The sequence below is a fragment of the Platalea leucorodia genome (assembly GCF_965183815.1).
Source record: "Platalea leucorodia genome assembly, chromosome: 3".
Lineage (NCBI taxonomy): Eukaryota > Metazoa > Chordata > Aves > Pelecaniformes > Threskiornithidae > Platalea > Platalea leucorodia.
The window spans coordinates 77,314,038-77,341,626 of record NC_138825.1 but is presented as its reverse complement, the minus strand read 5'-3'; the positions used below and the strand labels follow the sequence as shown (position 1 = coordinate 77,341,626).

At 40.5% G+C, this 27,589-nt stretch overlaps 1 protein-coding gene across 5 annotated transcripts in view; it reads right to left on the bottom strand.

The window, feature by feature from the left end:
• The window catches only part of SESN1 (sestrin 1), an 85,215-nt gene extending 67,274 nt beyond the window's left edge, over positions 1–17,941 (bottom strand). Inside the window, exons 1-2 of one of the 5 annotated variants that reach the window (XM_082306954.1) lie at positions 17,232–17,315; positions 16,513–16,603 (exon numbers count right to left, since the gene is read on the bottom strand). Coding sequence is in view for 1 of the 5 variants with exons in the window: in XM_082306951.1 (XP_082163077.1) it covers positions 17,232–17,513 (282 nt within the window). In the remaining 4 variants the exon portion in view is untranslated. Of the gene's footprint in view, positions 1–9,640; positions 9,655–16,512; positions 16,604–17,231 lie in introns of those variants that run through there. The other 4 variants (XM_082306951.1, XM_082306953.1, XM_082306955.1 and 1 more) reach the window with 4 other exon arrangements.
• Positions 17,942–27,589: the final 9,648 nt, after the last annotated feature.

The following is a 27,589-nucleotide window of genomic DNA, read 5'->3' as shown; positions in this document are numbered from 1 at the left end:
CTTTTCCAAAACTCAGACTGGACAATGCAGTAGTTTTAATCTGCTGGTAACAGAAAAAAACAAAAGTAGCAAACAGCAACACTACCATGCAACACAATTTTACTTTACAGATAATATAGTTCAGCAGAAAAAAATTATTCTAGAGATAGCTTAAACACATCCATTGGTTTTGTTTAATATGAGCTTAAAAAGTCCCAAAACATTAAATGTCAGCCCTCTCCCCGCAACTAGAATCTGCTCTTTTGTGATCTCTCAACTTAGAATTAGCTGCCATATGCCAATTTAAAATTCTTCATTGGTATGCTCATAATTAAAGTTAGGAGTTATTCACCTAAGTTCTCTGACAACATCATTTCCCTCTCTTGCTAGATCCTTCAAAAAAAGAGAACAGACTGATTATGGCTATTATTTTCTCCTCGTACCTATGCTAGTATTTTCTGATCAGGGAAAGTCTACGCCATCACCGGCAACAGAAGACACCATCATACGTACTCAGAAGACTGATTTCCTTCACAAACCTCAGCTTTTTGATCCCAGCTGTTTCAACTACAGTTGGATAGGGTTTTTTGTTGAGTTGTTTCGTGTTTTGTTTTGTTTTTGAATATGTGGGAATGCATGTCTCCTATGTTTAAAAGAGGTGAGTTCTTGCTGTATGTGTGTTCTTTCATCTTTGTTTTTTTTAAAGACATACTGATGCAAAGTCTTGACTAACACTACAGAGATCAAAATTGGGAAGTTTCAGTTGAAGATAAATTCCTTATAAAACTGAGATACTGAAAATCAGGAATTGAAATAGAAATAGGCATGCAACTTGAATATAGTGGTGAGCATTCATAACTAATATATGAAGTGCTACAATGATCTGGTTCGCCTAGTATCACAAACTTCTTATTTATGCATGCTTCTCTTTTCTGTTCCCCACAACTGTATCACTCATCGTTGTTTTCATATCTAGGTAGAGAAGTCAGTCAGTTACAATTATATAATTTTTAAAGAAAACTAGTGAGGTATCATCACTAACAAAAAATACTTAAAAATATGCCCCATCTCAAGAGGCTTTCGGTTACTATTCTGTAACCAGAAATAGCACGAGACAATAAGTTAAGGAAAAAAGCTTTGGTTTTCAAGAGTTTCAGAATAATAGATCTCAATTTACAGTGATGTTACTTCAAACAAATAAAAAACTGGAAATAAAACATGAGACATGAAGTCTCCCCCAAGTGTTCCTTCAAATTCATTACATCTTTCCGCAGCGAGTGCATCAGCTTCAGTTCATTTATATCACCTACACGTTAAAACAAACCTGTGTACGGAACAAAAGGATGTGGATACTATCCAAAGAAAATGGCTTGCTCCAGTACAGCTAGGGATCTAAAAAACTGCTATTCCTGTCTCCAAGAAGCCTGGCAGAGCTGAACTGTAGCAGGTTGTCATCTCAAGACTGCTACCTGCTATCAGACCTTTTCTATGTGGAATTCTGTGAAGCATGCTCAAGTGAGCAAGATTTTGCTTAAGCTAATTTAACTGTAAGCACTGGCATGGACTTTATCTATTTACTGCTATGGTAACTGGCACACCTGGTAGCCCACAATCAGTGAGCCAATTTGGTCCTGAAAACAGTGCAGCTGCATTCATATGACATTGCATTTGACCTCCTAGGCCCTGCTGGAAGTTACACCACCACACACAGAGATAGCGTGCTTCCAGACTCCGTATGGCACATCCAAAACCTCCTTCCTACATCTCTTTACTCACAATGTAACTTCTCAGATTAAGAGACAACCATGACTGTCAGCTTGGCACAGTGATCACAAACCTTACGGCCACAAAAGGTCCAGGAAACCTGAAACCTGTAAGAGGAAACACACAATTGTTCATAGTAAAAGGAAGCACTAATAATGTTTTGAAATGGAATCCTGCAGCAAGGTATCAAGATGCTTTTGGACAGACCAACCAGCACACAGCCCCAATCCTGCAAACATGTGTATGCTTCACTTTACCACACATGAGCAGGCCTGTCAATTCAGGGCTGCTCCCAGTAATAACATTAAGCAGTTGTGAATTCTTTTCAGGATAATGTCAAAGTTGTCTGTTGTACACAACATTGTTAATGAAGTACCTGCTGGTTTATTTTTCATCCATAATTCTTTGATCATCAGATGGTAATAATATAACTACCCTCAGTTAACAGTTCCCACTGCAAATGTGACAGTAAGTGGCCAAAATACTACTGCTAAGGCAACAAATACTCCAGTTCAAAATTAAATTCTTCCGGGGGGGGGACGACGACGACGACGACACACGACACAACAACAAAAAGCCATCCACAACAATCTTGTAATTAAACAGATTTGTTTAATATCATAATAAGGGACACAGAGATACAAACCCTTCATCTGAATAAAGAAAAGATGCTTTGCCCTTGTGGTACAAGAAAATTCTGACCTGTTTCTGTAGCACAACAATTTTTTTTTTTTCCTCTCCAAAAAAAGATCCCAGTAACTGAACTTTAAACAAGCCATCTAAACATGTACTTCATCCTAGTTTTCTGAAGTTAACATATTTATAAGTGTTCTAAAAAAGAAACAGGAGATAAATACTGAACATTATGATTGGCAAAATTATTTTAGCATGTTTCAGTCTTCACCAAAATCCTTGTTCAGCTCACTTCATTAATTTAAGAACTGTATTACAACTACTTAGTTGGGTAAAATCCTTCACCCCACCTCAGAGAGCCTTAGAAACATCCTCACTGCTTTGGCTTTAATATAAAGCACTTTTGCGCTGAGGCATATGAATTTCACAGCAGCTGGACAACAGGTATTTTTTCCTAACTTGAGGAAGTTTTAATAACTTGGGTACGTACTTCTCCATGGGACATCCTGTCAATAAACAAGACCTCCAGGACCAAGTTAGGTCTCTTAAAATTGAGATGAGGCACACCAGGTTTCAAATTCCAGTTCAGTCCAGATCCCACTCATGCTTGAATGGGATACTTGTACATGCAAGGCAAATGCTCCAAGATATTTACTACTTTAAAGAGAAACATGCAATTTCTACTGCTTGAGAAGATGTACTTTGTCTATTCAACTGTGCTCTCAAGCCACTGATCTGACAGGGGCAAAGCACAGACTGGAACGTGAGACCTTCACGCTCATAGTTTTTTGGCTATTCTAAGCCTATTTTTCTTTCTAGTCTTCATGGGACTTTCACTCGTTACTGAGGAAACCTTCCCCTGCAAGCACTTTGTCAAAAGCAGTACATTTTCACAAAAAGTTTTTATTTTGATACACCAATCATCTTTGAAACAACCAAGCAAACACTGATAACCCAGCGAATGCTAAACTTCACTCTATAAAACTACACCAAAGAACTAGCTGAAATACAGAGCCAGGGGCCGGAGGGGGACGGAATCCATTCTTTATTAAATAACCTGCCCCACACATTTCCTAGGCTTATTTCCACTACAAGAGAGAAATAAAACAGATTGTTATAAGACATTTCTAGAGCTTTATAATTTGCTTCAATAATGACAGTATCCCCTTTAGGATACTGTCCTGTAGATGACTGGATTTCCAGCTCAGAGCATACTCTGTGAAGAGTCATTATCCTACCTAATTAAGTGAAGGAAAGCAACTGCCACAAGGACATAATAGCTGGTTCTCTTCTATGTTTGCTTATAATAATCAGATTGTTACAGCAGAATATTATACAGCATGCTGGTTCAATTCTTTATTCATTCTAACCTTCAGAATTGTTAAGAACTCCAGTAACTTCTTAGGACAGGCTTCCCCTTGCTGTCTCAGAGTCTCAGGGTTCAGTACTTCCCAGACGAAGCTCAATATTCAGAAGCACAAACTACATAAGAGGTATCACTCGTTTTGAAGCGGAAAGTAGTCTACAGATTCTGTTATCCCCATTAAGACTGTCTTAATCTCTAAGAGATGGAGTGCTTGATTTCAGGGAGCATCAGAGTCTACTGTTGCACCAGATAAAGGAATTGTGTCTCAAATGAGGCTATTAAATTATATTATCCCTGGCTTCTGTTACTTACAGAAGGAGGAGATATTTTGCCTAATTTTATCCCTAGTAAAATCCCTCCATGCTATTTCAAAATTAAATAAGTAATGCTTGGCTTAAGAATTTAGAGTTAGTTCTTTGTTAGATTGCCTGCCTCTTACCATGTTGTATATACTTAATAACAACTTACAGCACATGCTCTTTCCACTTTGATTTCCATTTCTTGGAAGTTTTGGACAACAAAGGAGCTCGATGCTTTTGACAAGTCCTACCTAGTTGGATTGTCTACTCTGTTATTTGTAAACAAATATTCAAGTATTATATAGAGGAAATATTTAAAGATTAGTATTCATTTTTCTGCTGAAGTTCAGAAAACACTCACATGATGATACAGATTTGTATGTTTCTGTTACAGAATCAAGATGGTATCTCCTTACGGCTGCCTAAACCAACTACGTATAAAGAAAAAAAAAGCTGAGTTTTTTTGTAATATAATTCAAGCACATAGTCTTTTGGAAAAATTATAGCATACCCAGTTAGTGTCCTAACAGAACTGGCATGAAATTAACTACTTTCACCATCAGCAAGTGACAGAGGTCCAAATTCCAAGTGTCTCGGTTCCAACTGTGCCGAGCTCTAGACAGCAAGGTAGAGCAAAGGCCACTATGAAATCCTATGCTCGACCCTATATAGTTCCATTCAGTTCATCAGCACTAGCACAACCAAGGTGAGACTGTTACATCCAGGAGGCTAACTCACAGCATATTCACCTGGCGAATCTAGAAAACGTTTTGTAGTAACCCAGAAGAAAGAATATATTTTTCTCTAACCCATCCCTCCACAATAACAGGCTATTTAGCAAGTGCACTGAGACAAGTTTTAAGCCATTCCAGACAGTGCCAAATACCAGCCTGGCCGGACAGATTTCTGCTTTGGCTGGACTGCTACTGCATGAGAGACTGGGAGAACGCAGCAAAGGTCACTCTATCAGATTCCCACTCTGGCATCTGGCCCACTTGATCTCCCAACCAAGCCATCTTTCTGCCAACTTCTGTGTGCAAATAGGAAAAAAGAGATGCAAAGTATTACTACTGCAGAATCTCCACGTACAGACCAGACTTCATCACGCAGGACAGAACCAGGCAGGTTATTATTACCAAAGGATGACCTGGGATAAGTTTGCCTCAAACCTGTATCTTCAACACAAGGTAGTAGACTTTCACTGAAACATACTGCTGTGGCCCTCCCACGCCAGCATCCCTGCATAAAGTGCAAACGTGGTTACAACTGCCAACTGAAACAGGCCATTACAAACTCTGGTTAAATGGGGCTGGCACCGAAAAGTCAGTTGTCATTGCTGCATTGATGGATTTGTAGCATTAGTTTGGTTTAATCAAGAAGAGGTGAGCACTAAGGCACGCAGGTAAGCAGCTCTGAATAACAAAGGTCCCAAACAATCCCCAGATAGCCCACTGTTTAGTCCTGAAATTAAGATGAGACGGATGATTTGGGGATATGCCTACATTTTGCCCATTTACTTCAGAGAAAGCTTCTCAGGTTGCATAATAAGCTTTTACAAGGACTCTCAGAAATTTCTGATGAGCTGAACTGAGATGAGCCGTCTGTCTGAACTGACATGAAAAAGTTCAAATCTTATTTCTGGGGCACTTCAAAGGCCCGCTTCGACCAAATTCTTCCTTCATAGTCACGCGAGTCTACAGTTAAAGTAAATTTGTCATCTATAGCTAACTATTAAGTTTTCTGAGGAAAAAAATTGTATTTTTCACGAGTATGTGACCTTCATGCCATTTCTGTTTATTTAAACAACACTCTTACTGATGTACATGTCACTACAGATCTATTTGGAAGTCTATCAATATTAAAAATTAAAATCCAAGAATCATTCCTTCCTGACTGAACACACTAAGTGGAAGGAAGGACTTCTTGCCTTGCTTCATATGTAAGTTATTTCTTAAGACAGAACAATTCCTTTATCCGGTCTGCCCCCTACATAAAATCTGGTATTATATCTCAGAAAACATGTTTATTCCTGAAGTCATCTTTAAACAGACAATCTGTGAGTGTGCATCTAGAGAAATCCTCAGTTTCCCAACCCCACCGAGAACTCGTTTAGAAGATGGTATTGAAATCTGAATTTATTCTTTGTAAAGTGTTTGGTTTTTTAACCTCAGGACATCTTCCCAAGTATTTTTTTAGCAACTATTTTTTGAGGGAACAGCAAGTCATTCGGTTTCCACGTGAGATTTTCAGAAGAATCTTCTTAATCATCTTAGCATGTTTTTATACACATGCATAAAGATTTATTACTACTGGGAACTACTTTTGAGCCACGTGGCTATCTTGTCCCAGAAGATCTGAGATACAGGAATTGTACCTCCCCCAAAACATACAAATCTGTGACACACATTGCACTGCTGAACCCTCTAATGCAGACGTCTGGCTCCGAGAGCAGGACATAAGTGTACGCCACATACATGGGATGCACACCACAGCCTATCCCTATAAAATTAATTTTTGCAGTGGAAGCACCTTGAAGCAGCCATATTTTCCAGTGCCCTTAGCAGTAATGATTTGCACCCTGAATTCAGAGTGTATGAAGACTGTAGTTCCCCCAAGTCTCTTTTAATTTAAAAAGTAGAAAAAAAACCCACAAAACAGTCTATGCTTCAGTATCAGGTATTCACTTAATGCATAAGCTATAAAGACTTAACTACCACCCCGAGAATCTAAAATTTCGAGATATTTTACATTGTGCCATACAAACAGTATCTTCTGCATTAAAAGACACAGCTTTCATTCCTAGTGAAACCTCACCCAAAAACTTGAAACGCCTGACACCAAGTAATGAAAGAAAGAGAAGCAACATTTGACCTTCCCAATTTACATATACTCTTCTTCCGACAGATTTCAGACAACATCAGCCAGGCAGAGCTGCCATGTTCTGAACAGTTGGAAAAGCAGAAGACTAGAAGCCAAGATACAATATGCCTTCTAAAAGCCAGACAAAAACATTTCCATTTGGCTTCTTTTCCTGTGTCCTGGAACAGAACAGTAGCAATAGGAATGTCAAGAATTAAGCTCCTCTTATAGAACACTATTTATACATTAATTTCTAGGTAAATATAAGCAACTGTGATAAACACACTGTTTTTTTAAAAAAAAAGTAAAGTTAAAATGCTTCCAAAACCTTTTCTGTAACATAAGTAGGAAGGACAGAATGGATACATATGAAGTTAGGGCAAATACCAAAAGCAATCTTGTCCTGATAAGAACTTATCTTCATTACGTCATGAGCTCCGGAAAACATTAAGTGCATGGCAGCTACCAGTTATTTAGTCCTGGTAAACGGACATGAGTTTGCACTCAGCACTGATTGGAAATTCAGAGAAATAGAAAGTTTAAGAAAAGCTTTTTCCTCTCTTCAGTCTGTCTTCTACGTAGAAATCAGTGCAAATCTACATTAGAACTAAAATTTAAATAAATGGAAAAATCCAAATAAACAGTTTAATCTGAGTGGAATGTGCTGTTGGCAAACAGGCTGCATTTTAAAGCTAAAAGTTTTGTTGCACCAAAACACCAGAAACAGTGGAGGCTCAGCAACAAGCTGCAATGGAAAAAAATCTTTCAGAAAAGAGGTTCCCCTCCTCCTTTAAAAAAAAAAAAAAAAGCGCACAGGAAAGGCTTTAGACCTTTAAACAAGTTTCCATTTTCAAGTTTGTTCCTCCTTTGAACAAATATCATATTATTCCATGTTTACTCTCTAGGAGTTAAGGAATCCTTAACTAAAATACCTACTTCATAAGAACAACTGTTTAAAAACAATTAAGCAAGCAAGAATATCCCAGGGAGGAAAATTTAACTAAGAGGTTGTTACACCTTGCATCTCAAAACTTAGGCTCATAGAGCCAGTCAGATATTTAGGTAGGCAAAGGACTTGCCAGGAAACACCTGCAACTGAGAACATCTTACTGACTCCAGAAAGCATAGAAAAGTGAAGAAAAGTTACAATTTCTAGTTAATTTACAGTAAAAAACAACCACATGTTTTCAGAAGCACTGTGCTTTCCTTTAGCACAATGCCTGGATTGAGAGTAAGTTCTTGTAGTTGCACAGAAGGAAGACTTATATCTGATTACATGACATAAGTAACAGTATGCATTCCAGCACCACCTCTATTTTTAAAATACCAGCCCAGTGTATTTGGGGTAATATTCAGGCACTGGTACACAACACTGGGTGATACTTTTGACCCAAAATGACTTGAAAGAACAAGTTTGGTTTCTACATAAAGCTGGAGTAAGGAAAATGGTTAATTGTTTACTAGGTTTAAATAGAACTAAACAAGTTCACCTTCCCAACCCAACTTTTGGCAGCAAGCTAATCTAAGCTTTCCAGAAGAAAATACAAAGAAAAAAAAAAATAAAGTCAAAGTCATTGGAAACATCAATAAAGTGGTAAACAAGAGAAAAACCACCACTTAACTTTTTGGATTTAATTCATGTATTTAGGTCCAAGAGAAGATTTCCACGTTTCACTTGATTTCTGGACAGAGAGCTAAGCTTTCCCCCTACCCCCCTTAAACTGTAAACAACTTACTGGAATAGAAAACCATACTGACAGCAAACCATATTTTTGGAAATTTAAACACTCAGTATCCACAGGAAAATATACTCAAGCTTTCAAAACTATTTTTTTGTCCCACAATGGTATATTCAGTACTTTTCCACTATGTTTGTTTTAAAAGGAGAAACCCTGACCTGAAGAAAAAGTCAAGAGTAAGATGACAAAAAAGCAAGTATTTCTTCAATGCTCACTTTGCACTTGTCACAGCAAGACAATGTAATTTTCTTTTAAACCATGTACTTTGGTCAAGCTAATGGAAGATGTATTAATTTACATAACCTAGCAGTCCATAAACTTTTTTTTTCACTTAATACTTTGCATATCATATGCTAATTTCTAAACCTTTCCAAATTCTTAGTGCTTTTTACTTTGACTGAACACCTCCTCAAGATGCATAAAATTTCTCTATGTGAGCAAATAGCATTCAAATGCATGCCAACACCCCAAAATAAAGCCAGTTATTTACATACCAAATGGGGAAAACAAATTATAAGATTAAAAAAAAAAAACAACAAAACAGAAATAAGTTGGCTTTTTGGCAACTTAAAACAGAGCAGAACTTTTAGCAAAATAAATGCAGAGAGGGGAAGGATCACTGCTAACCATACACCATTAGTGTGAGAGTGAGAAAAATAATTTAAGATAAAGGACTAAGTTGACACTAGAATACATGAGTGTAGACTGGAAAGGATCATCTCCAGCTATGAGGTTCAAAGAACAGCCAACTTCTAGAATTACCTCTCCAAAGAGAAGCAGAAGTAAAAAAAAAAAAAAAAAAAAAAATATCTCAAACAGAGCTCGTGTGACTTAGCAACTGCTAGATCAGGAGAACAGATGCTGTTATTTACAAAATGAATAAAAGCTGAAGCATTTGGCTTTCTACAGTTCTCTAGATATTAGCTCCTATGAAAAAAAAAAAATCAGAAAACAAACCTTTTTTTATGTAAGCCACCAATGCACACCCTACAGTTGCTTACCTCATTAGTAAATAATAAGAGATGAGGAAATGTTTGTGATCAATTTCTTCAGTTTAAAGCATTTCAATGCAGTCAAAAAATAAAAGTCAACCAAGCCAATATTATCAAATGTGTGCTTCACTCTTCACTTTTTTTGAAAATAAAAATTCTTCTTATGATGTCCTGAAAAATGAATTCAGCAGAATGACATAAACCCATAAATTTACAGATCAAGTTATCCCAAACAATTATAAGAAAAACTTGACTAAGCAAAGCTCATTTCCATACAAGAAGAATGGCATACAGCTAGCATGGAAAATTATGGAAAGGCTCCAAACACAGAAACAGCATTTGAACTGACCCAGATATCCTACTTTACGTCACTTTGAGAACCTCCACTGTTTTCAAGCAACTCTTTATTCCAACCAAAAACATTCTTAGGGCCAGGCAATTCTGCAGCTGACAAGCTCAACAAAAGAAAATTTCCCTTCGTCTCTCTCAACAAACAGACTGAAGCCTTCAGAAAGGAGGCAAGTAGGCTAAAGGAGGGAGGAGTCAGACAAGGCAATCTAAAGGCTATTGACAATTTAAGTTTTTAAAAAAAAAACACGTTCACACCCCTGCTGAGAACATTCCCTGATGTGTCAAGATTAAGTCTTCTCCCTTAACTTCTCCAGCCAGCCTCACCACACACATGTGATACAGACTCATCATCAGAACATCTTTACAATAAATACTGTGGAGGCACAGTTCTTTTTGTAGGCTAGCAGAAGCTGTAAATAAGACTAATCATTTAAGTGCATTATGTCATTACTTCAGTATCTCTCCCAATATTGAGAAGAGCAAGAGTATCTGAACACCACAAAAAAAAACCCTAGCAGACATGTTTTCTAAACTAGCAATCTGGCAGTGACATGTGGCTTTTGAAGGGAGCACCCTACAATACATAATTAAACCCATTCCACCTAATGGCTGGAAAAGACAGAACATACTTTTGCTCTGAACTCACAAAAAAAAAAAAAAAGGATGTTTTCATTCACTTTACATAAGAGTACTATGGGAAACAGAAACTGACTTGGGTATTGGCATTGTGTAAGGAGACTAGTCAGCTTCCAGATGGATCAGATTCACCACCACCAGTAAGGATACTATATTTAAATTTGTAGGCTTAAACAGAGTATAAATTTCATCTGAGACACCTTTCCATGGTGACTGACCAACAGTAAGCATCACAGGGGAACATGCAGTACGACACAGTCAAATTAACTCGGACAAAAAAAAAAAAAAAATCCCACAACCTAACATCTGCCTAGCTACAGATTTCAAAGTTCACTAAAGAAAGTTACTTCTGTTGTGCAGGAAGGCTAAAAAGACTGCAGGCAAAGTTATGAAGTCATTTATCAAAGATTACACTAAAAGCAGATTAACAGTTTTGAAAGTTAGCCAGTCTCCTGTAATACCACAGTCATCAGAATAAACTATTTGAGAGCAAGGAGCATTATTTGAGTTTCACTCTTATTACTCTTAACCAGCATGCACCACAGAGCTCAAACATGGCGCACACACAAAGCAAAGAGATAGTAAACTCTGTTGTAAGAGAAATCTACCAATGAAACGGAAAAGTAACTCGTATTCTATCCTTTATGGACATACGCAGGGGAACTACCACCTCCCCTCCTGGCAGAGGCTTTATTTGTCCCACACACTGTGGCAGAGGAAGAGGATGGGATGCCTGCTCTGGCTGTGACTAGAAGTCTTGCCATCCTTTCTGGATGCTCATTTAATTTAAATCCATACAAGTATTTTGACGGGATTTGGAAAGGTAAGGGTATTCCATTCTATGTGCCCTGCCAAGCAAGCCTAGGTCACAGGCAGCGCCCGAAGGATACAATACAGGAGGGTATATATTTGGCTGCTGACATGACCTCTCTCTTGTTACGTGCCATACAGCCCTCTGCAAACTAGGGATTCTGTTACATTTATCCACTAGAGCTGTAGGCCTAAGAAAACAAGGAGGTATTCAAAGTCCTCCTGAGCCCACCCGCTGCTTTTAACTAAAAGACAGAGGTTCCAGACCACAAGTTCCAGTCCTACATATTTGGTAAATACGGTCTTCAAGATCAAGGGGAGGGCTCTTGGAGAGTGCGTCCCTCCAAGCAGTTACCAACACAAAACACAGAAAAAGCAGCTGGAAGGAAAAATCATCCAGTTACCAATGTTCTGCCTTTCCCAAGGAGAGGACCAAGTAAGCATATCACTCCTACCCGATGTTTAAGAACAGTTCAGACAAAGAGTTGTAGTGATGGACATCACTGGGTAGTCTATGCCACTGCTTTACTATCCTAATCCTTGAAATTTTCCCCCAAATGTCTAACCAAAGTCTTGCTGGAATTCAGATCAACTGATCATTTGTTCTCTAGCTGATGTTTCCTTCCTCTTTGCAGCAGTCCTCTCATCCCCTCTGTCCCCCACTTATTTGGGAACATATTGTCTTAGCCTCCTTTTTAGCTGACTGTACCACCACCAATTTCTTCAAACTTTCTTCACAAAAAAGTCAGAGGTCTAGACGATATAATACAAGCTCCCATTAACTATTAACGTAATTTTAAATTCTATGGCTGCTCTCCACTATTTTTACTCTCCCTCCCAGCTTGTAATCTGCAATTCAACAAGCTCAAAACTTTGCTAATCAAGATCATGCTGGACAGGACCTTGTAGAATCTGTACCGAGTACTTGCTACCTGACCTTGCTTACCTTCTGGGGATGGTTTTCCAGCTCATTTTACTCACTGCACGGTAGTTTCTAGATCATAATTCCCTAGCTTGTTAGTGGGAATATAACGTGAATATTGAGGACTCCAGTATATCAACATATTAGCATTATAGCATCTCTCTGCACCACAAGGCCTGTTACTCCATCATAGAAGAAGTAGAAATGCTGGCTTTAAAATAATTTACCCTGGATAAGTCTGTTTTGGCTGTTGCTCAACTTCTTTTTCTAGGCACTAAAAATGCGTTTCATCACTGCTCCAGTATTTTTACTTTGAGCTAAAGTTAAAATCCACCAATTTCCTCTTCATCCCATCCCACTTGGCCCACACTGAAGAGGTATGCACCATTATTCTTTTTGAGTCTACTACTTCCCTCCACTATCAGGTCTGAGATTGCTTCAGCTAGTTGTTTTTTTTTTGTTTGTTTGTTTTTTTAAGCACCTCAGAATGAATTTCATGGGCCCTACCAGGTTGAAAATCTGCTGCTTATCCAAGCAACCTACAGGTTTTTTTTCCCCTAGTCTAGGACAAGTACTATTTATACTTTTATCATGGCTATTAACTACACTAGCTGGATTAACCATTTCAGAGAACATTTCAATCACCTCAGCATTATCTGTTAATCCATTAATCTGTGGATCTTTTATTTCTTGCTTTCTTCCAATATCCCTTTTAGCTACACCTCATTATGTATTTGACTGTCCCAGTTTTCTTCGTGCATCTTCATGCACTTTGTGTGCACCTTCAGCAACATACAGTTTCCCATTTTCTGTTTGTTTCTGGTGCTTACATCAATGAAGAGATCAATAGGGAGCAAAGTTCTTTTTTCATTATTAATTTTCCCTTCAATGAAAGTGTTTGGTACTATTACATTACTTCTCAAAGAGGTTGAGACCAGTTTCTTTCTTCCTTATATTTGCCCCCCAATCAAGATTTACACACCAAATTGTAAGCTTTTTGACATTTGTGGGGTTTATTCTGCTGTTCTGTCATCTTTTATCTTATGTAGGCTAACAACTGGTGGTCACTCCTTCATAACCTGCCTCCCATCTAGGCTTCCTCTTTGTTAATCTAAAAGACTCTTTTTATGAATTTACATACCTCAGCAGAGCAGTATGTTGTGCTCAGTCTTTTCCAAAAGACATTGGACAGTTATGAGAGATTTTAACTAGCAAATCTCATACTTTCAGTGATTCTTCTCCAGCTATTGACATACACCTTGCATTTATATTCCAGTCACATACATCTAATTGATCGGGTTGAGGCTAGGCAGAATACTTTTAATCATCACTTGTTAAGACCTGCCACTGCTGTTCATTCCCCATATATTTGTGTTGGTGTGCAGACACCTAGCATACCAGGTGGAATGACCCGCTATTCTGCAAGGTCATAAGCAATATGCTATACATATGTGCAAAATACAACATATGCAAGAAGTTATCAAAAAGCTATGATCTGTTTGGGGTTTTATCTCAAAAACCACTCATCAAATATTTTCATACACAAACATTCAAACTCTTTTCACTTGGTTAAAGCATTGCAATTGAAATATCTTTAAAATATTTAAAGGTATATATATTTGGTCAAAGTGACTTTAGCGACCTTGCTTGTATTAATAAAAGCAAGGAAGTCTTAATTAGAAAAAAGAGGGCTAGTTTGCTGATACTGTCTTTGTAATAATTCTTACAAAAACAACTTGTCTAATCTAAATGAGAAATTAGATATATTCTCTTAGGCTAAAAAATATATATTATTATATATATATAAATATATATAGCCTACAATAAGAAACTCATTATCCTGAATAAGTCAAATCAATAGGAATTTACATTAAGCAATAATTTATTTTAATAGATTCTGATACAGGCAATACTACTTATTAATAATAGCATTAATAATACTATTGATTAATATTTATTAATAGCAAAGAAGAAAGTTGCACACTTAGGATTCCACCATATTTCAGAGGAATTTTTCTCCAGAAAAAAAAAAGAAGACCGTAACAAAGGCAGGCTCAGAGGGATGCCATGCTGACACAGGCTGCTGCCAAGCCTGCAGCTTACCAGCTTACACCAACCATATAATGCCTTCTACCAACTTGCTACAGACACAAAGCTGCAAAAACACCAGCAGCATAGTTGCTCATGCCTAAATATTTGTTGATTACCCCAAGAGGCAAGAGGGCGCTAGCCCCAGAAAGAAATAGCTATCAGACCGCATGGAAAATTCAAGTCTGTTATTTCCTCACTGACCTATCCTGGATGCAGGGCAGAAAGATGAAGAAAGCACATTTTACAGTTCTCCATTTCATTGGAGAGAAAAAAAAAAAAAAAAAAAAAATCAGTCCAGGCTCAGCCTACTAGTCTGAGTTGGACCACAGGAGAGAGAAGGAGAGAGAAGGAGGGCAGCACCAGTTCCCAGGAGAATCTTTGGGTTCCAAGTTGCCTCTTCCTGCCCTGGGCTCTATGTCCTTTAATTACTTGGCAGAGTATAAGGTTTAGACAGCATAATGGTACATATTGCTGTGGAGTTCAAGAAAGATAGTTTCATATCCCAAAACAGGGAGATAAAGTAATACGAGTCCTTTAAGTACTGATACTGTTCTGAATAGGATTTCACATTTTCATAATGTTACTAAGCTACTTACATTTAGAATCACTGCTGAAAGCCACGAGTTCTATGGGATAATTATATTTAATTTAATAGTTTGCTTTATCTGCCATCTTCACTGCAGAGATTTGAATAAAACTCCTCTTGGCCATGAAATCAACAGAAAACCATTTCACGCCTGACAATAGTCCGCAGCATCCAAAATGGACTACTTGGATTACATTATTTCTTCCACAAATGCGGATCCAAAGATTACAATGAACATTTTCTTTTATGAGTAAATAAAGTCATAACAACTAAGACTTGCCACTCTATATTCATAGAATATAGAATATTTCTCTCTCAGATCTACTCCCAAAGAAGAAAAATTACAAAAGCAGCTTTTAAAGATTTTCTTAAAGTAATGTTGTATTTGATTTTATTTTGCTTAACTTGTGGTTAAACCTTTACTGCAGCTTGTATGTATACAGTTGGTTTCATATCTATTACATCTTTCACATCTATTTTTATTGAAGTCAGCTATGATCATGGGATTTGAACTTGCACTTGCTGTATCAAGATGGACTTATTTTCTGTTAGAACTTTTTGGCCTATTTAAAAAAGCTAGTAACAAAGTTTCTAAACAAGACTAACAGTTGAACATGCTAGTAACTTCATATATAAAAACCTAAAAGGGAGTCATCAGAACATGTAGCCTGACCTCCTCCCAGACTTAGGTGAGAGATCACCACCTGTTGGGCCTTTGAATAGACTCTGATAACTTGTGCCTGATAAAAGCAAGTCTTCTCTTAGCAGTCTGTTCCAGTGACTCATCATTCTCACTGGTAATGGATCCACTTCTCATTTGAATCTTTAACAGGGAAGATGCTGATGCCAAGGTGCCCGATTAAGTTTTCAATTTAATATTCAAGTCGGGGGTGGGGTGGGGGTGTTTGTTTTGTTGATTTGGGTTTTTAAAAAAAAGCAGTATAGCTGTCAGGCCTTTCACATAAACCATATGTTTTATTTGTAGCTTCTACTGGCAATACCTGCTTCCAGAAAAATGCCCCATACAGCCCACACTATATAAATCAAATTATACTGTATTTATGACATTGCACACTATTGAGAAGTTGACAAAATAAACAGAGCTTCTCTCAGCCTCAATAATCCAAACCCAGAATTTCTCTGAACCACTTCAAAGTAGCACAGATCAAAAATGGATCTATATACAAGTTCCTTTAAAATACATATATTAATGTATTTTAATATATAATAGATAATGTTTTATATATAAAACATATGTGTACCATATATATTATAATATAGATAATGTTTATCTATATAAAATATAGATAATGTTTATATATATATATATATATAAAAATTATTTTTTCCCCTAGATTCCCCTATATTAAACCTGTTAATGTTCAGGAAGAAGCAGCACAATACAGGGAATCAGGCAGCTAACTCCAAGCACAGCTCTATGTATTCACTTGTGATTAAAAATTCACTTACGATTAAAAGAAATACCTGAATTTCCTTTTCCTACTCTGGAGCAAGTAGTATTTTTAGCAGTGCTGCTGGACCCGTTGATACAAGCCCTGCATCAGAATTTCAAGACCTGGGCAAAAACTTTAAGTGAGCAAGAGAATTGCAATGCGAGTAACTATAATTAGACTAACAGTGGAAGAGTACAAAGTAACATTTATTTTTTGTTAGCATAAAAGGTCAGTAAGTGTAATCCTCTGTCGGCTAGATCGCGTATGAGCTATAAAAAAATAGTTTGGATCTTACCAACTCCAGTGGAGAAACTATTTACCAATAAACAACAAAAAGGGAACTCTGACAGGCTCTGCTTTAATAGTCTTAAAGCTCGGCTTTTAAAAGCTCAAAAAACTTCCCAGATCTATTTATATTTTGCATTAGCAACCTCCAGCGTTTCTACCCAAACCTTTCCTGCTTTTGTATTAAAGCCAACTGGTAATACCAAACTGACTTTTCATCATGCTTTTCTAAATGTTTCTTCAAGGGGGGGGGGGGGGGGACACGGATGGACACGCACATTTAGCATGTATTACTGCACGAATAAACCTGACCGGCCGGGGTCAGATGCCTACCCCGTTGCACAGCTGAAAGCCGAGGGTGCCCTGCGTGGGACGGGGCCGGGAGAGCCCCGCGGCCGCCCTGGGGGCGGCCGCGGGGCTCTCCCGGCCCCGTCCCACGGCGAAGGTGGGGTTTGCCGTGCTTACCTGCACCTCGCCGAGGATCGCCTCGCTCCTCTCCCTCACGTCGGGGAAGGGGCAGCGCTTGGAGAGCATCAGCAGGCGGACCAGCACCTCGCTCAGCCCGTCGCGGGCGGCGGGAACCGAGAGCCCGTCGGCGGCCCGGCTAGACGGCACCGCCGCCACCGGAGCGATGGTCTCGCTACGGCGAAGCACGGCTTGGCCGATGGTGTCCAAGGCGGCGGCTCGGGTGGCAGGGTCGCGGCTGCACAACCCGTCCCAGCGCACCTCGCCTTCCCGCTCCTCCATGGGGCCGTCCGGCTGCTTCCCCACCGCCGCCTCAGCAGCCCCGGGGCGGCCGCCCCATGGCGGGCTCCCGGCAGCCGCCAACCCGCCCACAAAGACGACAAACGCGGCGGCGAGCGGAGAGACCGCTGCCTGCGCCGCATGGGGGGCAGGGCGGGCGGGAGCTCCCTCAGCCCCGGCGGGCGCCCACGGCAACCGCCGCCCACCGCCGCCGGGGCTGCCGAGCGAGCAGCGTCGCTGGGGCTTCGCCTCTCCCGGCGGGGAGCGGGGCAGCCACCACCCCGCGGCGCCGGCGGCTCCTCCTCCCCGCCCCAGGCATGGAGGGAAGGGGACGGCCCCGGCCCTGCCTCTCCGCCGCGGTGCGGGGCGGCCCCCTCAGCCCTCCCCGCCGGGGCCGGGCCGCCACAGACCCCCGGCGAACCCCTCACCCGGGGGGGAGCAGGGCAGGAACTCGCCCCGCCCGACACCGGGAGCCCGCATGACGGACGCACGCACCAGCCAATCGCCTTTCAGCGCTCGCTGCCGGCGGCCCAATGGAGGCGGGGAGCGGCAGGGCCGGTTGGGATGTGCGGTGCGGGACAAGGGCGGCCCCGCGCCCGCGGCGGGAAACTACGTGTCCCGGCAGGCGGCGCGCGGCAGGGCGGGGCCGCGGCGCGCTCGCGCGTGGCTGCCGCCTGCCGGCGCTGCGGGGGCGGTCCCGCTGCCGGGGCGGGGGGGGGCCGGGGGGGGGGGGGGTCGCTGCCGTTTCTAGCACGGGTTTTTTTCCCTTAATGTCGGGGTTTTTTTGTGTTCCACCTCAACAGGTTATCGAAAGCAGATGGCTGGCGACAGCCAGGAGTAAAGCAATTCCGGTAGTGGATTTGCTTCAGAAATTTGCATTGGCAAAAAATGGCAAAAAAACTGCAATGGCTCGTCAGATGCACGCTTCAACAGCAGCCTTTGATGTACCCTAAGTAAACACATCAGCAGAAAGGAAAAAAAAAAACAGTCCGTGCGAGCGAAATACAGCGCCTTCAACACCTGAAAGCAAAAGGGGGGGGGGGGGGAATCCCTGAAATATTCAAATTGGGCAACAGTTCACAGTCTTTTAAACCAAGATAATCCAAGGTTTTTCTGATCCAAATTATACTGGAGTTCATGAGCCTGGAGAAGAGAAGGCTCGCGGGGATCTTATCGATGTACACAAACACCTGAAGGGAGGGTGCAAAGAGGACGGAGCCAGGCTCTTCTCCGTGGTGCCCAGTGTCAGGACCAGAGGCAATGGGCACAAACTGAAACAGGGGAGGCTCCCTCTGAACGTCAGGAAACACTTTTTTACTGCGAGGGTGACTGAGCACTGGCACAGGTTGCCCAGAGAGCAGATATTCAAAAGCCATCTGGACGTGGTCCTGGGTTACCAGCTCGAGGTGGCCCTGCTTGAGCAGAGAGGGTTTGGACCAGGTGACCTCCAGAGGTCCGGGCCAACCTCAGCCGTTCTGTGATTAAGTGCAGGCTGCCACCAAATGGGCCGGTATTGCTGTTTCCCTGGCCATACGGTCTCCTTCCTTCCTTTTTGCAGGGAAAAAAAGGCATTTTTTTTATAAAGTTAGTTTCAGCCAAGTTGCTTCCTTGATCCAATTCACCTCTTGGCAGAGAAGAGGAGAGGGAAACATATAGACAAAGGCAGAATCACCGATTTGCAGCTGTCACATTAAAGCAATCATAAAACTACAATTTTGACTATACTGAAAGACAAAAGAATGCTTGCAAGTAAATTAGAAATGGGACGTTGGGCCTATAGGGTCGTACGTTTCTCACGTACACCATTTCCTACTCTAAAATTCAAACCTCAAAACTGAAGTTAAATGCAGAACGAGCTACTCGCGTACCACAGAAAGACACAGAAACCGTTTTGGAGCCCAGGAACAGAGCTTGGGCTGGCTCACCAACACCAGCCATCAACAGCTCTTTTACTTGTAAAGAATCTGCTTTCTTCATCTGATATTCCTTTTGTTTTCTGGCATGGTTTCCCTAAAGCTTGCAAAGTAAGTGTCATTCTATCATTACCTGTACCTTTCAAGGAAGACCAATCTTTTTTTCCCATAAAATCTTTTCTACAAGGAGCCTGTGAACCATTGTTCAGCAGCCTGGACAGGCCTGGACTGCTTCGTGCAGCTGCTTCCTCTAGGCCTTTGGCACCCTTGTGAACAATATATCTACTGAAATCATCACTACCTGTAATAAATGTGAGTCTTGACTTCTCTAAGCACTTGAGGCCTCCACCCATCATAACCGATGGGTTCAAAGAAAATAATTCTGCCAGTGCCTTTCATGTTTTCTTTTTTTTTTCTTTTTTTTTTTTTTTTTACATTAGCTACCACTTCAGCTTCCCATCCCGTTCTGTCGTCACTTGTTATGGTCTCCCAGTTTTCCTGTGAAAAGGCATGTCATGTGTGCTTGCTTTATTTCTATCTAAATTTTGATCTTCAGAAGTTGGATAGATCTCATTATTCCCATTATAAGTTTGTGCTTGCTGGGTGTCTCTGACAATGGCTACATATATCCACGATCAGTAAAGTGAACCAGAATCAGAACTGAAGCATTGGTGTTAGACTTTAATACAGCTATATTCCCACACTGAATGCTAAGATTGATTGAAAGTCACAGCACTGCCTTTTATCTTTTAGAAGTTGTTTTTTCCACTGGCTGCAAATGAACTCTGGCTACAGGAAACAGATTGTGAAACTGGCTCCAAGGCCTAAGCTTCAGATTTTCAGCCCTTTGTTTAATAGATTTTAATGTAGCAATGGTAATGGAGATGAAGGTGGCTTTATTTTTTCCAAACCAAATCTCTGCAGTTTTCCGATACCAGGTCAAGCTTCTGTATGTACTGCAAGATATTGTGGAAATCAAGGTCAAAGGCTACCACTGGAATTAATCAGAGCCTGAAGTTAGGGGAATGTGTCTGATTTCCGTGTTCACTGACTGAAGTTAATATGCTTGTTTTTGATCCCTAAAGAATGGATAAGAGAAAGGCAGAATTATGAAGGAAACAATCTGGCAACTCATCCAGAATTACAGCACTTGAGTTTTTAAAATGATAAGCTGAAGAAAAACAAATTTGTGGCTGTTTTAAACCTCAGTATTTCCTTCCTTGATGATTTATCAACTTCCCTCTTTTTTTAACTAGATAAGAACTTCTATAGCCTTATGCAAATGATATCCAAATGCAGAAGTATTTTTTGAAAATACAATATAAAGTAGTTGTATTCATGTCCTTTCTAAGATATAAGATCTAAATTATATTATATTTACTTTTTAAAGTATTTTCCAGTTCCTGTATGTCACAAAAGAGCACTTTACTGCAGAGATCACTTAGCTGATTTCTGGAGAACTAGTAATAACACAGTAAAACTTGTGCAACTTAGAAGGAACTGCTTTTTAAATTAGATTCCTTCAACTGCTTTTATTTACACCTGGTTTTGTTGAGGCTTATTTCACTCCAACTGGTAAATACTTAGGATGGGATCACTCTCTTCTAAAAATTCACCCTCCCCTTTTAGATATGGGCTTTGGCATGTTGCTGCAATAGCTGGGCACTCCACAGTATTTAATGTGTTTTTCTTCACAGCAGCCCTCTGGGGAAGCAAAGCTCTGTGACTCCTCTTTTCACAGAGAGACACCAGAAAGCCAGAGGCTACTCCTCTACTGTCTTTGAACCGAGGTCCAAGCTTAGTGTCGAGCCCAGACTCATGTATCATCCCAACAGACTGGCCTCAATGACTGAGCAAGCTATGGCATAAGATGTGGGAGAAAACGTGGCCTTGTTTTACTTCTGAGCATGTGTTCGTACATTTACCGTGTGTTCTGGCCTACTGTGCATTGCCTGTGTATGTTTGCACCAAAGTCTGCCACGCTGCCTCCTTAGAGGTCACAAATGCAGCAAGGATGGGTAAGTTAGCCACTGGCTTCTTCTTAGGGGACCATATCTTTCTGGCAGAAAGACTATGGAATAGTTTTACGCTGAAGCATGGGTTGCTTTGAGAAGAGCTGGGCTATGACATACCAGAACCACAGGCCACTTAAAGTCCTGCTGTACTTTGCCAACTCTCTGACTGTACTCCATTTAACTGTATAAATGTAGCCTGAAAGACCTAAGGGCTAGACTCCGGAAAAGAGCATGGGTAAACTAAAAATTCATATCTGAAAAACTCCACTGAGCAGCCACCTGAACTCTGTTAGTTTCTTTCTGGATAGAAATGTTCAGAATTGCCCCAAGCTGGGCATCTTGGCATCTCTCTCCCTTTTGTGCCCACTTGTGGTCTAGGAAGTAGGTAGAGCAGCTCCAAGAGAGGTCCGGCTGAGAGAAACCTCTCCAAGCCCAACAAGTCAGGTTCTTCTGTAATAGCCACAGCTGGGTTCGGTGCCCGGCTGCATTTGGTAGAGTGCTCATCTTCAGTGCAGTAACCCCGTGATGAGAGAATGGGCTTTTAGCTCAAAGGGATTTATGTCAACATCTTGTAATTCCCAGGAGAGTGTCCCAGGTGCTCAGAAGGACTGCAAAATGGAAGGGAAACATTTATCACCTCCCCTGTTGAAGTTGTGTCCTTATGGGAAGGGATGTGAAACGTGTGGCACTGGTGTGAACTAGAAGGAAGGAGACAGGGAGCTGTAGGCACTTACTCCTGGTTTCTGGTAGCTATTCCCAAGCCAATGCTGTTTTTTATCCAGGGACTATTTACTACAAAAACACATCAATTAAAACCAGGACTCTCTTCCAACAATTAAACTGGATGAGAGAGATGCGTCCTTATTTTACTCTGTCTTTTACCTCAGCTGCCTTCTCCTTGTCTTAGGCTCTTACACGCTTGTCTGAACAGGGTCATAACTTCAAACGAAAAGGTGGTGACTCCCTGTTTCCTTCCTGCTCTTCCTCCTCCCAGTCTAGCATGGTGGTCAGGGATGCAGCATGAATGCTCCCCAGGAACTCCCACTTCCCGGCCAATGCTCTAACCACTGGGTAACAGCATAGAGAAGATGGACACTATTTCCTCCAGCTACACTTTAAAAGAAAATGAACACTGCTTATTGGGAATTCTTTATCTGCTGACAGCCAATAGGCCTTTTAAACACCTTTGGCAGGCTGTCTGTTAACACAGACCTTGGTGTTTTCCAGTAATAACACAAAGAAAAATGCTGTGGCCAGCAGCCGTATGAAATGAAGTCACAGACCAGAGAAGCTACAGGGACTCTTTATTCATTGTTTTAAAGAACAGATTTTGGCACTCACCACCAGAAGAGGACTCCAAATTCTGAGTCCCAAGAGAACAAAGGTGCCAAGCACCAGGGTGGGACTTCACACACATCCATGTTCATAGAGTTTCCCTGCACACAGCTTTTGTTAGCTCCTCACTGAGCATGCTGCTTGTTTTGGCCATATACCTGCACTTGTTTTACATGCAGGGAATGTAAGCCTATCATTACCAAGCTGAGACTGGAAGGCTCATTGTATCCTGGAACATCAGTCCCTTATCAGTCCCATCCATCTGTGATTTATTAAGGTCACACAGAATAGTAAGAATTTAAGTCAAGACCCTAGAGATCCACTAAATTGCCTTGCAGTCAGAAACAGTGCATCTAGTTAATAGGGGAGAAATGTCTCTTAAATAATTTATGGTCAACAACTGAAGCTATTTTTATATATACATCATTGTGCAGGATTTTGTAGTATCTTACTCAGATTTTTCCTGCATCTCTGAAGTCATGCAAGTTTAAATGTACAGATTGTATGACACAAGTATTCTGTTGCATGGCTTTCAATATTGTAAGTTTTCCCAGACAACTCAGGCCAGAAGTAGTGATAGACTATTTTTGAGTACTCATTATACCATATGACATACAAACTATTTGGCATTAATATTTAGGATATTGTGCCTGTTCAGGATGCAGAGTGTGGATATGTTGGAGTTGCTATGAATATTCTGAGTCATGTAAACAGATGATATTATTTAAAATTATTCTTCAACAAAATAGATCTCCAAAATAAGATTGAGGAGTTGCTCTGACTTAAATCTGCTTGCAGTTTTTTCTGCATCTTTAAAGACAAGTGTTGCTGACAAAAGATGACTTTGAGAATCATTTCTTGCCAGGAGTGAAACTTATCTTTTCCTTGTCAGTATTTTTTTCCTTTGTTCTTTTTCTTAGGTTGCCTGATGTACAAGTGCAGAATGGAGTTCTTGTTCCCTGCCAGGTGCCTACTTATCAGTGGCACAGGAATATATGAAAAAAAAAAATGTAGGAGTGGTAGTAGGTAAAAGGAGACAAATCCTATGAACAATTACCCTCTTTGTGTTTCTCTGCTCGTCCATGTCATGGTCTTCTAGTTATCTGGCTAAAAATCTACCTCCTACTCCACCTCCATGCTAGGTTAAAGGATGTTGGATGAAGAGATTGACACTTTCCCTGAGAAAAAAACAGAAGTTTACTTTGAAAATAAATTCCAAGGCAATGGTGGGGACACAATCTGTGTGTTTCATCTGCCTAGAGGGCAAGTTTCAATGTTCAGAATCATCTTTCAATGATCCCATTAAATGTTTGAGACATAAAAGGTAAAAATTATCATGCAGTAAAAGTGTTTACTGTGAATGAGTCAGTACCTGCAATAACTATCCCCTACCTCGTTATATTTCTTCACTATGATTGTCATTTCAACCCACTCTTAACATTTGCCCCACCTTACCCTAATATGTCTTTTCCTTTTTACATTTGCCCTTCTAATCTCTAATTATTCTGCCTGTGCACAGATACACAGTCTTCCGTACTGGAGTCATCTGCCCTTGGAAACCTTCCCTTTCCACAACAGCAAAGTCTTCCTCTTTTTAATCAAGATCAATAGCCAGAGCCAGTAATTTCCTCCTGCCTTCCCATCTGTTGGGGCACATGTACGCTGCTTTACTCTCTAGAAAGCTGTGAGAGCTGCTTCCAATCTAATGAGCAAAAGCAGATTTTTGAGGGTGAAGAGAAGTGACCAAGCTAAGCAAACCACATATGGAAGACAGTGTGATGGCATCATCATCAGAAAATAACAGTGGGGAGAAAAAGTAACTTTTTGGAGAGTACTGAGGAGAGCACCTTCAATGTCCACATCAGTCAGTGTACTAAGAGCAGGCAGCATCTGTTGGAACTGGATCATAAGTATGAAGGGAAGAAACTTGATAGTTATTTTTTGGGGGGGGGGGAATCGCTCTCTTTACTGTGTAAAAAACCCTACCTTTTTATGCTAGAAGAGGGAGTGGGAGAAAAAGAAGATCGAAGGAAGAAGAGCAAGGAACAAAGCTATAGGATGATGTAAATACAGGAAAAGAGAGGAGATGAGGAAGAAAAAGCAACTATAATGTGCGGGTGGATGAAAGGAGAAGAGGAACAGAACTACAAGGGAAGCAAGGAAGTATGTTAGTGACCATTTACAGTATTTGGTTTTGTGTTTGATGCTTATTACAAAAAGGTTGTATTTAATTACTTTGGTCTGATTAAAGACTTAGAAATGTAATTATTTTGATAACACTCTGTTCCAGGCCAGATGCTTTCATGCTAACAGAGCATCTAGTTACTAGATAGGAATTTGCAGTCTTGCTCCTCTGAATGCTAAGTTCAGTTGTCATCTGCTCATACAGGTTGAAGCAGTTTGCACCAACTCGATTTCCCCACAAAGTATTGAATATGATTTTATCATGCACTTATGAATGAAGGCCCAATTTAATGAGGAATTGGGTCTGCTGTGCTCATTGAAGAAAACAGCAAAACTCTAATGACATTATGACCCAAGATTGCTTGAAACACTGCCAGGTAGGACCCATTCCTAAACAAAATTGTCTTTAAAAAATCTCTGGTTTTTCCTCACCTGGTTATTTCTTTGCCTTGCTTACAAAGTACTTGTGTAACTCATTCCATTTTCTTTCTTTCTCTTTCTTGTTTTCTGTCTTTTATCTCTAGCAAACAGGAACTAGAGAAATATCAGTATGAATGCGTAGAAGGTCTGACACAATGAAATAAAAGGCTTAGCAGTTTTGTTTTGTTTTGTTTTTTCCATTAAAATACCAGGTTTTATCATACTTCACAGTACATACAGAGAAAACACAAAACGTAATTTCTTTTCCTTTTCTTCCAAGACTGAAAAAAATGGTTGTATGAAAGTTCTCCATAAGACTTGAAATTCAAGAATGAATAGGTTTTGCTACAGTAGTATCAGAGAAGAAGCCAGGCACTTAACCTTTATATATCCAGTTCTGAGGCTGTCAGTTTGTATCTCGCAGTTTGTACAACAAACTAACTCCCATGGATTTGCCTGTGTCAGTTTTTCAAAAAACTCCCAAGTTCCCTAAATGCCTCAACAAATTTTAGTCATTTGTTCTAAACTCATTTAAAGTGGGACTCGACAGAACTTAAAAACGTGTTGAAATGCCTTATTGATTCAGTGAGGTTTCACTTCCTATTACTTTTGCAGCTGTCACCATTTCATTTCTAACCCACTTAGATTAAAGAAGGCACATGAGTACCACTTACTTAGATACGTCCTGAGCAAGGTCATATGTTTCGGGCTGATTAAAGCGGTTGTGTCAGGATGCTAGAGACTGGGTGTTCCCAAAACAACAATGCAGTTTGCCTACAACATTATTTATTTCTTTTTGTCAGTGGAAGGGCTGTTCTTTGTCTGTTGGGAATAAGGCTGAAAGAGCATTGCAGCACAGCTAGTACAGCTGACCAAGCTTTTCCCTGGTTCTCAAAGGAAAGTGAAAGGGTAAAAAAATAGACCAATTTGGATTGTGTCACGAAAGTGGCCTCTCACATAACCTTTCACCAGCAAGGCTTGGCTCAAATAGACAAGGCGGCAGCCAGCGTTCTGGGAGTTTCTTGGTATAGCCTGTGTTGGGGCAATTCCTTAAAATTTCTTTTATAATATGTCAGATAAACAGTGAATCATTCCTCGATTCATCTGAGACTTTGTTTTCAGTTATGAAAAAAACCACTATAAATTGTGCATGCCCAGTAGGTCAGGTCAGAAGATAGATATCTTTGTATTTCTTTCTGAAAAATGCTTTGATCCATTTTTTCTTTTTCCTCTTTGAAGGTGTTCTGACAGCACCTCTATCTTTGGTTCTAAAAGGTTGCCCTCACAGCGATTTGAATGAACCAGGATCTCTGTAAGGTAACAAACATTGGAGAACTTAGTGGAAGCATTACTTACATTATCACATTATTCCCTTAGTGTATATCTTTTGGGAAACTGTTAAGCCAGCATTATTCCCTGAATCTGCTATAGTTCAAATGTGGAAAAAGCTTTTCCACATGCTGCTTTACAGTATAGGACATAATTGTATATGTGGCAAAACATTTTTGGACGTTTAACTTCTAAAGATTATTTTTTAAACTTTTTTAATGATGTGGCTAGCAATGGCGGGGAGGAACAGGATGGAGGAGGATGAGGAGGTCATAAATGGTCTTTCTGTAACATTTAGGATTTCAGTCGTGTTCAATAACTCTCTACTATTGGCATGCTTACTTGTGCTAGGCAGCAGTAATTAAAATTTCAATTGATTTTTATGGTAGCCTGATCTAGTACTCTGGCACTCAATGCAGGCCATATTCAGCAAAAATAAATACAGCGTAAAGGCAAATCACATTAGTACTGACATGACCATGATGAAAGGGAAATTCTCTGATTTTCTTAAGGTACCAAACTCCAGCTTGCTTGCTCTCCTCTGAGGCATGAAAGTCACACATACAGGTACGGACCTGAGGATGGGATTGATCCCCCACAGCCTTTGTGCCAGCTCGCTCCCAGCCCGCATGTGATGGTGAGCCAACAGGCAGAAGTGGTCCAGCTGAAGCGACCAGCTCTGCTCATCCTCACACCCAGGGGGTGAGCACATGGGCTGCAGCAAGGTAGGAGGCAGGCAGTGTAATTGCATTAGTGCAGTGCTGTCACAAGAGCTAATTTGCTATGCCTGGCACCATGCACTGCGCACAGGGTTGCAACCGTGTGGCACTGCACTCCAGGAGCCTCCTGGCTCGGGCTTGGAGACAGCATAGGTGGCTAGGCC